At 37.3% G+C, this 15,238-nt stretch overlaps 1 protein-coding gene across 2 annotated transcripts in view; it reads left to right on the top strand.

Annotated features, from left to right (window-relative positions):
• LOC115214132 (protein patched homolog 1) overlaps positions 1 to 15,238 on the top strand; it is a 121,101-nt gene that overhangs the window by 975 nt on the left and 104,888 nt on the right. The window contains exons 1-3 of one of the 2 annotated variants that reach the window (XM_029783193.2): positions 1 to 625; positions 688 to 817; positions 1,362 to 1,478. The exon at positions 1 to 625 is cut by the window's left edge and continues 98 nt beyond it. In XM_029783193.2, coding sequence (XP_029639053.1) covers positions 776 to 817; positions 1,362 to 1,478 — 159 coding nt within the window. In that variant the 5' untranslated portion in view covers positions 1 to 625; positions 688 to 775. The remainder of the gene's footprint in view (positions 626 to 687; positions 818 to 1,361; positions 1,479 to 15,238) is intronic. The other variant, XM_036504765.1, reaches the window with a different exon arrangement.

Below are 15,238 nucleotides of genomic sequence, written 5' to 3'. Positions count from 1 at the left end.
CAGACAGAGAGCAAGTGTAATGGGGAAGGAGTTGACATGAGGGAGTCAGTATAGCAGGCGTGCTACTTTACTACAACCGAAAGGAAGGAAGGAAGGCACAGTACGACAGTTCGTGTCCTCCTCATTCTAATCTTACCCTTCTGTCTTACTTGCAGTCGTCCGTCTCTGTCTCTCACAATCAGCCTGTCAGTTGGCTCTTTAAGTCAACACTCTTCCTGTCTATTTTTCTGTTCGGATCGAAAATAGAAAAACAGCAATCAAACTATCTTAATTATCTTTACCGAGAAATTTTTGTGTATAACTACGAACAAACAGTGTATAAGTAAAAAAAAAAAATCATCAACAGAAATAACAATATTAACTATTACTACTATAAGTATCTTACTACTACGAGCAACAGTTTCAAGCTTGCTCGTATACTAGAAGGAAGGAAGATTGTGAAAGAAGTTCCCTCTGCCCTCTTCTTTTCTCAGTTCAGAAAGTTTCAAAGTTACTTACCCACCTCGCATACGTGCACACACGTTTTCACTCGTAACAAAAACTTGAGAAATCAAAGTAAAAGTTCTTTATATTCGCATACGCACACAAATATTTAGTCACACTTTACACACACAAACATATAAGTATATATATATATATATATATATATATATATATATATATATATATATATATATATATATATATATATATATATATATATATATATACTACATATATTTATATTCAAACATCACTCATCACCACAAAATCCTTCGTTTATGAAGTCAATCCGATGGCAAGCTGGTCACATCCAGCTTCTTCCAAAACAGCAAAGGTTAGTTTCGGATATTTTTTTTCTTCAAACTTTCAAGAATTATTAACAGTCATCCAACTATGTCTATCTGTCATCTCTGTTTCGGACTTCTGTCTTTTACATTTTAGTTTCTGTATTCTTAATTTTGTTTTTCTTCTGATTCTGTCTGTTTATGTCATCATCTAATTTGATTTCTCTCTTATCCAATCTTTGTATCTTATGCTATATGTATGTCTATGGTTATTTATTTATCAATGAAATAACCACATTATACATACGTAACCTACGCATGATAAGCAAATACATATATTCTTATAAATGTGTCTATACATGTGTGAAGATACTTGAATATGCGAGTGCATATTTTTGTCGTATGTAAACATACGCGCGTGCATGCACACAGTGCTCATTTTCCTAATTTTTATTAACTGTGCAAGACGAAGCTGTCCCTGGATATGTCGCCAGTATGTGGCAGGTAACATTCACAAATTTGTTTATACACATGTATACATACACTCAGCATATTGACTTGTTAATCGAACTTTTGTATTTCTCCTTGTTTTAGGGACCCGCGATGACTAGGGTTCCAAGATCAATGCCAGCTAACACTAAGGACGACATAGATTTACTTACCAGGACTAGCTGGGTTAATGCAGAGGTTGCCTATAAGCAAATTAAGAAGGTAAGACATCTTTCCTCTTCATTTTTGCTTTTGAATAGTTTTATGATAACACTAAAACACCTAAGAAAGTGCTTAATTAAACACACATCTACATAGGTATAGTCACTCAATCATCACAAGGGACTGACATCTGTGGTCATCTTGTCAGTTTATGGTCTCATTTATCTAACATATGTGTACTAGCAATGATCATAACGGTATGTTATACATACAACCAACAGCCACAAACACTATGGCATACACGTACTTACCAATGACAAAACAAACTTCACGCAACACTGGCTGTCACATAATATAATGTATCACTGTCACGTAATATAAATGTGTCACTTTACGCAATTATCGGTATCAACCGAGCTATGTTCTCATAGGATTCAGTATGCGATATACTTAAATGTATGTCTATAGTTTATAGTTCTATGTGTCTAATATGTATGTGTTTTATATATATATATATATATATAATGCTTATACATATTGGACACATATTGTATGCCGTGTGTACAACGATATATGATCTAATGTCATGTTGCTACTGATGGCATGCCATTCATTTAAGTGTGAAAATTACTTAAAACCCCCACTAAAAGAATTCCACTTCAACGGCATGTTCCAATTTTACCTACCACGTTGTGTGTGTGTGTATGTGTGTGTGCGCGCGTGCTTGTGTAATGTGCGCGTGTGCGCGCGCGTGTGTGTGTGTGTGTGTGTGTGTGTGTAATAGTAATTTTGTATAACACGAAAGTATCACGTTTGTGCAGGTTTATCTTTACCGTTAGCTATCCAGATTACAAATATCTACGTTGGTGGTCTAGAAAGTTAGAAAGGCCCTCTTGTGCAGATTGGGAGTTATTTAGAGAATATTGTGATCTGTTCTTTTTGTGCCCCCATCACCAAAACTTTTTTTTTAAAAAGAAGAAAAGAAAGTAGGAAATCTAACACCATGCTGTGTGTTTCAACTATTATTTTACTCTAACCACCGACTTGATATACCCATGTCACTTATCTGCATTCTTTTTATTGAAAACTGCTCAGTCTTCACACCCCTTCCAGTATTTTTTTCTAATTTGAACTAACCGCTTTTAACCATGTTCTCTCCCTGTTGTCTTAACACTGTTTTGTGAACTATTTTCCATAATATAGAGTGAGAAAGATGTCAAAACGTTCATCTACTAGAAATACTAGGAGATAACTATATTTATTGAAAAAGTATTTTTTCGCTATTTATTTGTCGACATCAAATCGACGAAAAGTGATGATGCGAAAATCTTATTATTTTTTAATAAAACAGTGCAGCAGGCTGGCATCTGATTCATACAGTTTTGCCTTACCTACCTGTAGATGCTTATTGCATGTACTAGCGGATCTCTTTTTAACAAACCAAACTTTAGTGAAGCTATGGAGATGGGTTTCCAAACTTAACTACCGATCATAACCTATATATATTAAGTATTCCACTTGACAACTATAATGCATCATGCTTGCCTATTCTTAATTACCAAATACAAAGAATTCGTACACACATACTCACAGATAGGGGGCACACACAAGGTATGGAGTGAAAAGAATGGCGCTTGGACATGTGTGTGTATGTAGTGGGGGTGGGAGATGGTGATGAAATTGAATAATTCTACATATGTTTAAACACTTGAAGAAGTACCGTATGGATACCTCCCGTACACAAGGCGTTCAGCGGGGCTTGAATGTGTGGATGGCATATTTTTCGGTGGAATGCATGAAATCTACGATCTTTCTTCTCACACTTTATCCATTTTCTATTTAACCTCTCTAATTTCTTCTTTATTCTACTTCCTCCCACTTTGTTTATTTCTCTGTTTCTCCTTCACGCCATCTGTTGTTCTCCTTTTAGCATTTCTCCATGCCTTCGCCTTCTGCCCCCTTATTCACTGCATCACTGTCAATCTCTTTTCCCTATTACTCTATCGCTTTATCACTCTATCATTATATTATACTTTATCTTTGACGCTCATTTTATCTATCTATCTATCTAATAATCACTCTCTATATAATAATATCCCACTCTTTTGTATTTCATTTCAGATCTACTTCCCTTTTCCCCTCTCGTTATATCTTTCACTTTGCTCCCGACCATTTTTCTCTCTCTCCCACCACACCTCTCCCTTATTCTCCGTGTGTGTTCTTCTCATAAGCTTGCTCACCAACCATGTCTTAGCCTAGCTTTCAACGTACGAGGAACTATTTTTCTCCGAGGCAAATACTCGCTTCACACCGCCTCTCCTTCCTTCACACTGCCTTTTACTCCCCACAAAACACCAGCGCACTAGCATAGATATACATGAGACATCACATATAAATTACACAGTAACACACACCCACGCACATACGGTTTCACGTTTGTATTTAACAGTTGTACACACTTTATATATAATAATGTTATTTCGTCTCAAAAGCTCTCTAGAAATATGTTTGCACAACGTCAGTAATATGTGCATGTGTTTATTTAACACCATTATATGTATCGATGTAATGCACTATGTATGTCATGTTACATTATATACATAAATGCACGTGTGTGATAAAAGTATTTTTGTTCTATGTAAGTGTGTATACATGCACACATACGCATATTCGGTCAGTTGTCCGAAAAAATGCAGTCTAAAAAATTATATATATATATATATGCATGCGTGTATGAAACTTTTACATAAGTAAATCATTGAAATATATACATACACATACATACGCGCGCGCACACGCACACACAGAATATGTGTATGTATATGTTGTTTACATTATACTCCCGCTGGAATGTCGAAGCTGTTATAACTTGCCAATGGAAACCATCCATCTATCAGCCATCGAATCCCGCCGCTTCACCGATAAGGACAACTTTCTATCCACTTTACGAGGGCAGGGCTCAGGCTGCTTGTGAAGGAATAGAAAGATAGGGTGTGAGGAGGCTAGACCCTTGAGACGAATCTGTCTGTCTATCGGTGTCAACTCCCTGAAGAGTCAGCTCCCATCATTTGAAAGTTTCTCTCAAACTCCTTGAACTTATTTCGTGTTGGTAAAGGTGTGTCGGTGGCGGTGAATCGAGACCCTTTTAGATAATTTTGGGTGTTGGGGAAGCAGTTTGCTTTGTTTGCTTCGTTGCATATGTGAATATCTGTATGTGGTGGAATCACAGCAGCATCAGTAACAGTAGTAATTGTATCTACCATTTGTTTAAATACTTTCGTGTTACGTAGACATACTATATACACATGCACAAGTATATATATGTCTGCGTTAGTATATGTCAGACCATATATATTTGCACAAATGTATGTATATAAATTTATGCTTATAATATCACATGTACAATATGTATGTATATGTATTTAAATTCTCTTATATAGAAGAGAGATAGATAGATAAAGCGCAAGCTATATACATAAATCTTACCATACATATATATGTATTGTGTACATGTCGAGATGTATGTATATGTCTATATGCCCGCTTGATGTGTTAGCAACACAAGATTCATGGTGTGAGGCCAGACATCCGAAAGCAATTTCCTATGTTTATAATGATGATGGTGGGGGGAGAAGACATCGACTGCTCCCCCGCTCACCCTTTATTTGATAACTGACACTATATCCCTTCTCTCTACGTTCTAAAACCACATGGTTAGGCATCTTTTTTTTTTGCGCATGTGTGTGTGTGTGGAGGGGGGACTCATACTTGCAAGCAAAACATGTTTTACTTTTCTTTCGGATGGTAACAATCTCGAATCTATAATTTCTGGAAGAAATTTTGAAATATGTGTGTACACATACGAATTGATCATATCCTATCTTATTTCCTTATATTTATATGTTGTTGGTGTGGTTTTATTGTTTAATCCTATGTGGTCCCTGATCGTACAATTTTATAATTCTGATCTTCTCGCCGTTTATTCAGACATAGTATAGCGAAATTCACATCACTCTTGTAAGACATTGGGTGTGATTTAAGTGAGATATAGCTGTTATTTTGTTGCCTTCGTATAATGTTCATGTAGAGGTCCCCTGGTTGACTCACTTCGGCGATGGATTGATAGAATTAGTACAACGTCGGACAAAATCGCTTGCGGTATTTACGGCCCTTTACTTTCGGAGTTCAAATCAGTCGGGGTTAAGCTTGCCTTTTATTTTTCCGGAACAAATGAAAAAACAAAAATACTGGAGTGGAAAATCAACAGCAGTTCTCTCTTAAATTCTTCTCTTCGTCTATAAGGCTTATAGACGAAGGGAAGAAATCTCAGAGCACTGCGAAGTTCTAAATCGTTGTCGTCAGTGTTTTTGCTTCTTCTCGCAGACACATGTTTATTTTCACCTCCTGTTGCGTGGTGAAAGCGGCGGCAGGTTGGTTCCTCTTGATAGTGGGAGAGAAACAGGGGAAGAGAGAAAGACAGAAACTGAACACGCACAGTGCTGCGATGGAGTGTATTTAAAACTTCAAGACGACGTCGATGAAACAAGAAAAGGGAATCAGTTAATAGAAATAGTAGACGAGGGAGAAAGCAGTTGAAATTCACTTGACTTAAAACTTTCTAACAAACAATACAAATATTTTAATGCCAACATCCAAATTTTACGTCAGAATATTTTTTTAATAAATTACCTCCATTTTTTTATTTTTCTTACCAGGGTAGAAGAAAAAATACAATACAATTTTTTTTTAATACCCTAGAGCAATCAACAAAGCATCTAATGATTTAACCAAAGAGTTTGGCACGTTGTTTACCGACGAAGGTTCTTTAAGAATCTTTCGTATCTACCACCCCTAAAAAATTTGCTTCAGACTTCACTTATTGCTTCTGTCTTCTTTTTTTCTTTTACTTTTTGCATTTTTTCTTTTCGTTTATCCCTTGTGTAGAGTTTTATTTGTTTTACATTTTTATTTTATTTTCGTCCTCAAGTGAGAAGCTGGAACGATTTTTCCAGTTACATCTTCCCACCCCGCCTACTCGACCTCTCCACGCTATGAAGTAAACTGTATTTGGTTTAGTTTCAAACTTTCTTTTCTATTATAACTTTTTATCTTTTGGGGTTTTTTTTTCCTTTCTTTCTGATGCTACTAAAAGCCTCTGTTCTTCCTCCCCTCTTCCTTTTCTGTCTCTCATCCTTCCCCTCTCTATCTCTCTTATTTTCATTCGTTCTCTCTTTTGTAATTGTACTTTCGCACATTCTTTCAAAAGCGAATTGTGTTGTGAATATATTACATCCTTCCAACGTAGACAGTCATAGAGTATGCAAAGTTTGAGTGGGTTGGTAAGTTTAGTGAATAAATAAAATTGATAGTTCGAGTGAGTGAACAGAGCTAGCTAAGACTGATTGATAGATAAAAAGGATAGATATTTTAAAATTTATCCTCATATATATAGTGTGAATGTGTGTTTTCGTAAGTAGATGACTGAATGATGATATAGGTATCTATCCATAATTATGTACATATACACATCCATATATATACTACAGGCAATCTTTCCAGCCTTTCTGAATACCGAAAGATTGCCTATAAGTACACACGCATTTACATATAGATAACATACAACTGAATTATATATAGGTATATATAACTCGCAATTCTATTGTATATCAATACATATGAAGTGATCTTGCGTTCGTAAGTTTTTTCGTAGTTATTTATTTAGAGTACAGGTGAGTACGTTATATATAACTCAAACGATACATGCATGGTGTGTGCTTATAATTGAGTATTGGTTGGTGATGGTGATGGTGGCGGAGAAGGCATTTCGAACAATGAAATCTAAAGAAGCTTCCTGAATTTGCTCTGTCAGTGTTGACAGGTGCCTGACCGTGTGTTGGTGGGCGAGAGGTTAGGGTTAGTGGGTTTGGTGGTTGCCATGACCACACTGTTAATGGGGAAAGAGTGAGGTGGGATATTGTGGTATGGGAATGCGATAGAAAATGGTGGTGAGGAAGGGGTTTAGAGGGATCCACCGCTCTTATTTTCTTCCTTTTTCCTATTCTCTTTCTTTCTTACCACAGGAGATTGATGAGTAGTAAGTAAACGGGTGGGAGAGACGAAAGTGCATGCAATATTACAAGGGAGAAAAGAGGTAGGGGTTATGCTATATAGCGGGATAGAAATGGTAAGTGGTGGTGATGATGATGGTGGTGGTAAAGGTTGAACAAACAAGGAGAATGAGATCTGCTGGGTGAAATCAAACATGATGATGATAATGATGGTGATGATGATAGCATTTTGTGGGGTGGTGGCCTCTGTTTTTCTCTCTTTTCTCCCTCCCCGCTGTTGTGTTGTCTTGTCTGACGATATGGGCTTCCAGTTACATCTCAACGTCTCCCCCAGAGACATCCAGTTCTCTTCACTGACGCCTTCAGCGTTGGAGGTCTGTTTCATTTTTCTTTCTTGCTTTTTTCACTTCTATATATTTTTTACGCTTTTTTGTGTGCAGTGTGGTGGTGGTAGTGATGGTGGATTAGTTGTTGTTGATGTTGATGTCAGTAGTCAGTCACACGGATGGGTGAGGAAAGCAGGGTCTTAACTCTCTCACCCACTATCTCGTTTTTATATGACTGTGTATTTGTCTTGAGGTGTCATGTGTATACACTTATATATATAATATACATTATATATATATATTATATATATATATTTATATATATATATATATATATATATATATATATATATATATATAATAGATATGAGGAATTGAAATTGTGTGACGTTCATTGCTTCATATCCACATGCACAGTACAAACGTACCACAATGAACGTGTATGCGTGCACACAACTTGCGCATTTCACTCGTAAGACCACACTTAAAGTTTTGGATAAGTCTGTTTTTAACTTAGAACAAACAGTAGAAGCACTGAGGTTGACCAGAGTAGCCAATATTCAAATTCGTCACATTTTTCTTTTGTCTCTAGTTTTACTTTGAGTGGGTGGGTACTTCGATTGGATCGTTTATACCTGGAGACTTAGACATGTCTCATTGCTTAATCCCACCACCTTGCAAAGAAGGGCAACCTTTATGTGGATGGTTGTTCGACCTGATTGAAATAGTGGTTGAATTTCCCACATAACAGGACTGTCGTGGTGGAAGTGTTTCTGATCATATGATCGATCAAAGTAGGTTTGGAACAAAACATTGTATTTGTTTTGTTTGGGAGTGAGGAGATTCCTTTAGTGTAATCCATTTACGGCTCTGTTGCAAGTATTCTCCTCCCTCTTAAAGACCTATTTACCGTCACTTCCAGCAACCCTCGTCAAACAACCATCCAACCAGTCCGCCAGCCAATCAACCACATGTCTTCTACGTGTAAGTTACCAAGGTATCTTACGTCAAACCAGCAGTTTTCTCATAAAAAGGAGAATTCGAAACCGTTCTGTAACGGAGACCGAACTTGCACAGCAATTTCGCCTCCTTCAGTTGGTGACACAATGTCATAATGTTAATCACTGTACGTATATCTTAGAAACCACCTTCTATACTCTTGGGCAACAGGCAGTTAAATTCCTGAAATGACATACTTCACAGTCTCTGATGATCCCTCTCTCTCTCTCTCTCTCTTTCTCACTCACTCATGCTGATCTTTACAGACATACCAGTAGAAGTAGAACCTTCCTCTCTAGAGCCAAGGAAGAAAAAAATTCAACATTGATCAGCTGCTGATTCTCTGTAAAGCTCAAAGTGAGACTTGCTCTACCTTAATCCTTCCTTGCCAGAACGTCAGTCAACTCTGTGGAATTATCTTGCGACACAGTTTTCGTTGCAAATGTTTTCAAGCCCACCAAATAAACTTCATATATATATGTGTGTGTATGTGTTGTGTGTGGCACCTAGACACAGGACCTCCCGAAAATATATCTTCTAATTGTGATAGTCACTGAGAGTATTCAACCACTAATTCGTAAAAGATTAAACAGAAGTGGTGCAGAGAGTGAGGGAATGGCTAAAAAGAACTTTTATTGTGATATAATTATGCTTTGATTGAAACAATGCAATCAAGTTTAATAGTACACAGTTCCTAGCCACACACGAACCTACATATCACTTTTTCTCTATCTGTCTCTAGTTATTTCTTTCACCCCTCATTTTTTTAAAATTTGTATTTCTCACTGCTCTGTTGTTATTCGCATTCATTTCCCCCTCCCTTTATCTAGTTATTTCTCTTCTTTTTTTTTCACCCCCTTGCCGCCTCTTATTTCTACTCCCAAGTTATTCGCACACACACTCTCTCTATTTGTTGTATCACCCTAACGTCTCCTTATCTCTCTCTCTCTCTCTCGCCCTTCCTTCCACTCTTTATCATTTGTCTCCCTCAAACAACCGAGACTATTGCTATCTAATCTCAAGATTTCTTCACTTCTGCCAGTAGAGTTTTGGGCCACACATGTTCACCGAGAACATTCCGTAACGACATTTTATTTTCCCTCTTTTATTTTTTTCTTCATTATAAACTTGGTAGCGAAGGGCGGTGGATGACAAGCAGAATTGGTTGAGTGACAGACAAAATATCTTGTCGTATTTAGTTACGTTCCTACACATTCTGAGTTCAAATCCCGCTGAGGTTAACTTTACCATTCCTCCGAGGAGTGAGTTGGGGGCGATAAAATAAGTACTCGGCATAACTACAGTTCAGTTTTGTGTCTATCTCTCGAATTTGTTTCTTTGTTACCTCCTTAATAAAGAAATGTTCATTTTATCTTGCGGCTGTATTTTTATTATTATTTCTTTATTCAGAAAAGAACATAAAACATGTCTGTTCTTTTTTAAACATTTAAAATTGACAAGAAAACCGTATTAAACGAACGGTGTTTTACGAATGAAGTTCCTTACAACAGATTAGACATTCTTTTGTCGCTGTTACTGTCAGAAATGCAGTGAACCAGTGAAATACTTCGAACCATTATTTTCTCTTCCTTTTATTTTATGATCTCTTGCATAGATTTTATAAGAGGCAAAGAACAAAAAAAGTGTGTTGCTTTTGCCTTTTTCAAAGACTTTGGGTGTATGGTCTTTACCAGGAATCGAAACTGATTCGCAATCACAGCTTATTTAATGGATGTTGACCCCCTCCTCAAAGAATTTGTTATTTACTAAAATATATGTTGCAGTAAGCAAGAGATATATAATTAAAATTATATCCATAATGAGGAAGAAGAAATCCTATTGCTTTTAAATTCTGACTGTCAAAAGTAAGAGTACGACTTCGAAATTTAAATTAAGTATTAAACGAGGATATGAAACGGGTAGTGTTTTCCGATCTTTGGTGAGTACTGCGATAACTCTGGACATGTTTCGGCTTTATTAGACCTCTTTAGCGAAGCATAGTCTTGACTGGTACTAACCAGATCCTAGATGATTCCGAAATAATAATCAGAATCATCATTTTTATGCCTGTTTTGCCCATGCTAGCAATGGTTGGACAGGATTTTTTTCCCAGCATCTTGTCACTCGTAGTAGTCTTGACTTCGCCTTCCTGAGATCAAATTTCACCACACCTTCCAACATCTTTAACGATCTTCCTCTTCTGCAATCTCCTTTATACTGGGTTGCTTGAAACACTTTTTACACAACTGTTATCCTTCAAACGTACCACATGTTCGTACCAGCGCAATCTTCTCTCGTGCACACTACAGCTGATTCCTCTTATACTCCCCCCCATCTCAAATGTGCTCCATCGTTCATGCATGTTGACATTACACATCCAGCGGAATATGTTCGTCTGAATCCCCCCCACACACACACACACGTGCATCACAAGGTGATTTATACATTAAAACCATATAAAGTACATAAATATATATTTTAAGCCCTATATAAGCATCAAAATAACTTTTAAATATACACATTTTCACGTATTATTTATTCATATTTGCGTGGACTTAAAAGTTGGTGCTTAGGTGGTGGTTTTTTCATTGTGTGTGTTTAGCTCTTGCTATGTCTAATTTACAATATTTATTGCCAATGGTTTTATAAAGTTATAAAACGCAAACATTTAACAGTGACTTTGTGTAACTTTATATATATTTGCTAGCCAAGTGTAGCAAAACATATGGACTCCACCCTATATAATAATAATAATAATAATAATAATAATAATAATAATAATAAATAATAATAATAATTTGTGTCTTCTCCACGTCTCCATTTTCCTATGTTCTTATTCTGTTGGAGCGTTATGCGGGTTTGTGTGCTGTCATCTATATATGTGTTTGTATAAGTAAATATGTGCGTGCGTGTACTCATTAATTTCTAGAAAATGTGTTTCATTCTAAACTTGCATCCGTAATTACTGTATAATCACAGCAAATGAACTTACCGAACTCTTCTATGAACTCTCCTATGGTGTAATTGTTGCCGACGCAGAGCCATCATCAGTTTCTCGTATTCCGGATTTTACTGTAATTACTTTAGTCAACCGTCTTAATGAAATATAGCTGACGGAAAGGACCCAAAGGAGAAACGTTTTCAGAATCATGTGCAAACCTACTTAGCAAGATTGTACCGACTGATTTTCATCGTCGGTCAAAGTCATTTTACTTTGCTTACTTAAACCTCGGAAAAAGCATGAATATTACACACACATATACACACACCTCGCTTCACTTCCTCCTCAATCTCTTTACACACACACACACACATATATATATATATAGCGATACTAATAAACAGTTGTTAGAATTCACTTATGCCTTAAGCTAATGAAGGTGATTAGGTAATTCCTGTTCTTTTGTTATTCGTTAACTAAATACACACACACATTAATAATAATAATAATAATAATAATAATAATAATAATAATAATAATAATAATAATAAGGCGAGCTGGTAGAATCCTTAACACGCCGGGCTAAATGCTTAGCAGTATTTCGTCTGCTGCTACGTTCTGGGTTCAAATTCCGCCGGGGTCGATTAAATAAGTACCAGTTACGCACTGAGGTCGATATAATCGACTTAATCCGTTTGTCTGTCCTTGTTTGTCCCCTCTGTGTTTAGCCCGTTGTGGGTAGTAAAGAAATAGGTATTTCGCCCGTCGCTCCGTTTTGAATTCAAATTCCGCCGACGTCGACTTTGCCTTTCATCCTTTCGAGGTCGATAAAATAAGTATCCGTTGAACACTGGGATCGATGTAATCGACTCATCCTCACCTCCCCCAAGCTGCCTTTGTGGAAAAATTATCATCATCATCATCATCATCATTATTATTAAGGTGACGAGCTGGCAGAATCGTTAGCACGCCGGGCAAACTGCTTTGCGGCTTTACGTTCTCAATTCAAATTCCGCCGAAGTCGATTTGCCTTTCATCCTTTCGAAGTCGATTAAATAAGTACCAGTTGAGTACTGGGGTCGATGTAATCGATTTAATCCCTTCCCCCAAATTTCAGGCTTTATGCCTCCATAAGACAGGATTATTATTATTTTATAAAAGTCTGACTCAGCTCCATGCAGCTTAAAATTTCGTAGGCTCGCAGAACGAACTTACCTTAAAGTTCATATCTCTCTGTGGATTGAAAGCAAGAGTTAAACACAATCAAATGAATTAGTGGCTGTCTGCAATAGCTAAATGATTTCTGATTTAACTACAAAACCAGCAATTTTATAAGAAGAGGTTTTAGTCGAATACCATCGATCCCGAAGACATAATTGAAAGAAAGTTCGCATCTGCGAGATTTCACCTCAGAACGTAGCGAGCTGAAAATCTGGCAAAGAATTCGTTAAAATTCAAATGAATAAATATAAATAAATAAATGAATACATAAAAAAAACACTTTCTTTTAAGTGATACGCCTAGGACTGCGTTATCTAGTATGGCCTTTCCTATTCAAGATGGTAACTAAGGCTGATTGGAGGGAAAATTTGCTGCTATTTCTTACAGGTGAGCATCACGAAGAGATTCTAATTGACTGAGGTGCTTTCGTTGGTATGCAGAGTATGTTCATCGAAACAGCACTTTATCATTTACTGACTGTTGATATTTCCTCTTATGAGTGTCACAGTAGGCAATCGCTTAATTTTCGTAAGACATTGCATACTTTGATCTATCGTTTTAGATTTGATTGCTAGGTCTCTGATCTTGGAGTCAGTGTGTGCGAATGGCTTGGTACATGGCTGGAAAATATATAGATAAGAATGAATTATGTTATCTGAGTACGACAGCATATTGTTGGATGTAGCGGTAAGTTATTGATGTACAGACGCAAAAGAGACAGAGGATAAATATGGGACACGCAAAATATGGGACGCAAAAGAGACAGAGGATAAATATGGGACACGCCAGAGTTGATAGAATGAGGGACAACAGAAAAACTCCGTCAACATGCGGCAGATTTGAATACCAGACGTCATAGGCCACAACATTACTTACACCAAATTCTTCCAATTTAAGGCGACTTATAGTTATACTGAAATCGTACTGGTGGTCATTAAGATGAGGGAGGAAAAGATTCGAGTTGTTGAGAGGACGTCTTGGTTAATAACTGTCTCTGTTACATATGAGATATTGGAAGTGAGTGCAATGGGCCGATAGTTGATAAGGCCAAAGAGAGATTGCTTTCATTGGGAATAGGATATGTGGTTGCGTGTTTCTAAAAGTTAGGATAGTTCCCTGGAGGCAGAGGAGGGGGAGCGGGGAGAGATTGAAGAGTTTGAGTATAGGGGCTAGGGATCTTTTCCCCTTTCAATGGCAGATGGGGAAATTAATTTTTTGTAACTAAACACTTTCAAACTTCGGACACTGGTAGAATGCGTCATATAAAACATCTTTTACTCTTAGTGTTGTTGAGAAAAGTTTCTATATACGAAGTTATTTCGTGTTAAAGTTGTCGTATTTCGGTAATTTCCACCAATCAATGACGTGTATTCAGCTGAATAAACTTCTGTTGACTCTTTCACCACAACTTTCTCTTACTCTTTCCTCCTGCATCATGCAGCTCACCTGCAACGGACCGGCGTCCCGTCTAGGTGGGGAACCTATACGCCAAGGAAACCGGGAAACCGGCGCTTATGAGCCAGGCGTGACTCGAGAAGGAACAAACAACAACAAAGTCCTAGCTTTATGGCTTGGTCTGATTTGACAAAAGAAAAAGAAATTTAATTGATGACTTGACTCCACCCATAGAATGGGCACATGAAAGAAGAGCCTAACGCACACACACACACACACACCACACACACACAAGACTTAATGGATCGTGCGAGGCACGAGGGTGGAAATGTTTGGTGCTTCTAGAAAGGTGGGATGTCACTGGTCAGATACACAATGATTCACTATGTCTTAGCTGGCTGGCGTTGGCCTTAAGAACACCTGTACACTGATTCGTGAATTGGAGAGGAAAGAAGAAAATGCTTCGACATGGTCATGGTTGAGGCATGTGATAAGCAGAGGAGCTCAACAATCCTGAGCGAAAAATAAAACAAAATGGTTGCTTGCTTAATTGGAGTTGTTCCAGCTGCATCCAACTTGTGTAGATAAATGTACTACAGTGTGGAGCAAAATAACCTTGTAGCATCAATGCTACTTGGCATTAGTGGCGGGGGTATTGTTGGAAGGTGACGAAATTATGTTCTCGTTGACAGCTGAAGGAACTCTCTTGAGTGTAGACAGTATGTAAAATTGTTGTGTGGGTGCACTAGTGTATTACTTTGTTGTGTTTCCGTCTCCAAAAGGAACGTAATTCAGTTGGGCGTAATTAGAGATCGATAAAGTAAAGGCTAGAGTCGATACGATTGATTTTTTTAAAAATAGCATAACTAC

This window comes from Octopus sinensis, linkage group LG7 (assembly GCF_006345805.1).
Source record: "Octopus sinensis linkage group LG7, ASM634580v1, whole genome shotgun sequence".
Lineage (NCBI taxonomy): Eukaryota > Metazoa > Mollusca > Cephalopoda > Octopoda > Octopodidae > Octopus > Octopus sinensis.
The sequence above is the reverse complement of the archived record's forward strand: the minus strand, read 5'-3'. Positions and strand labels throughout refer to the sequence as shown.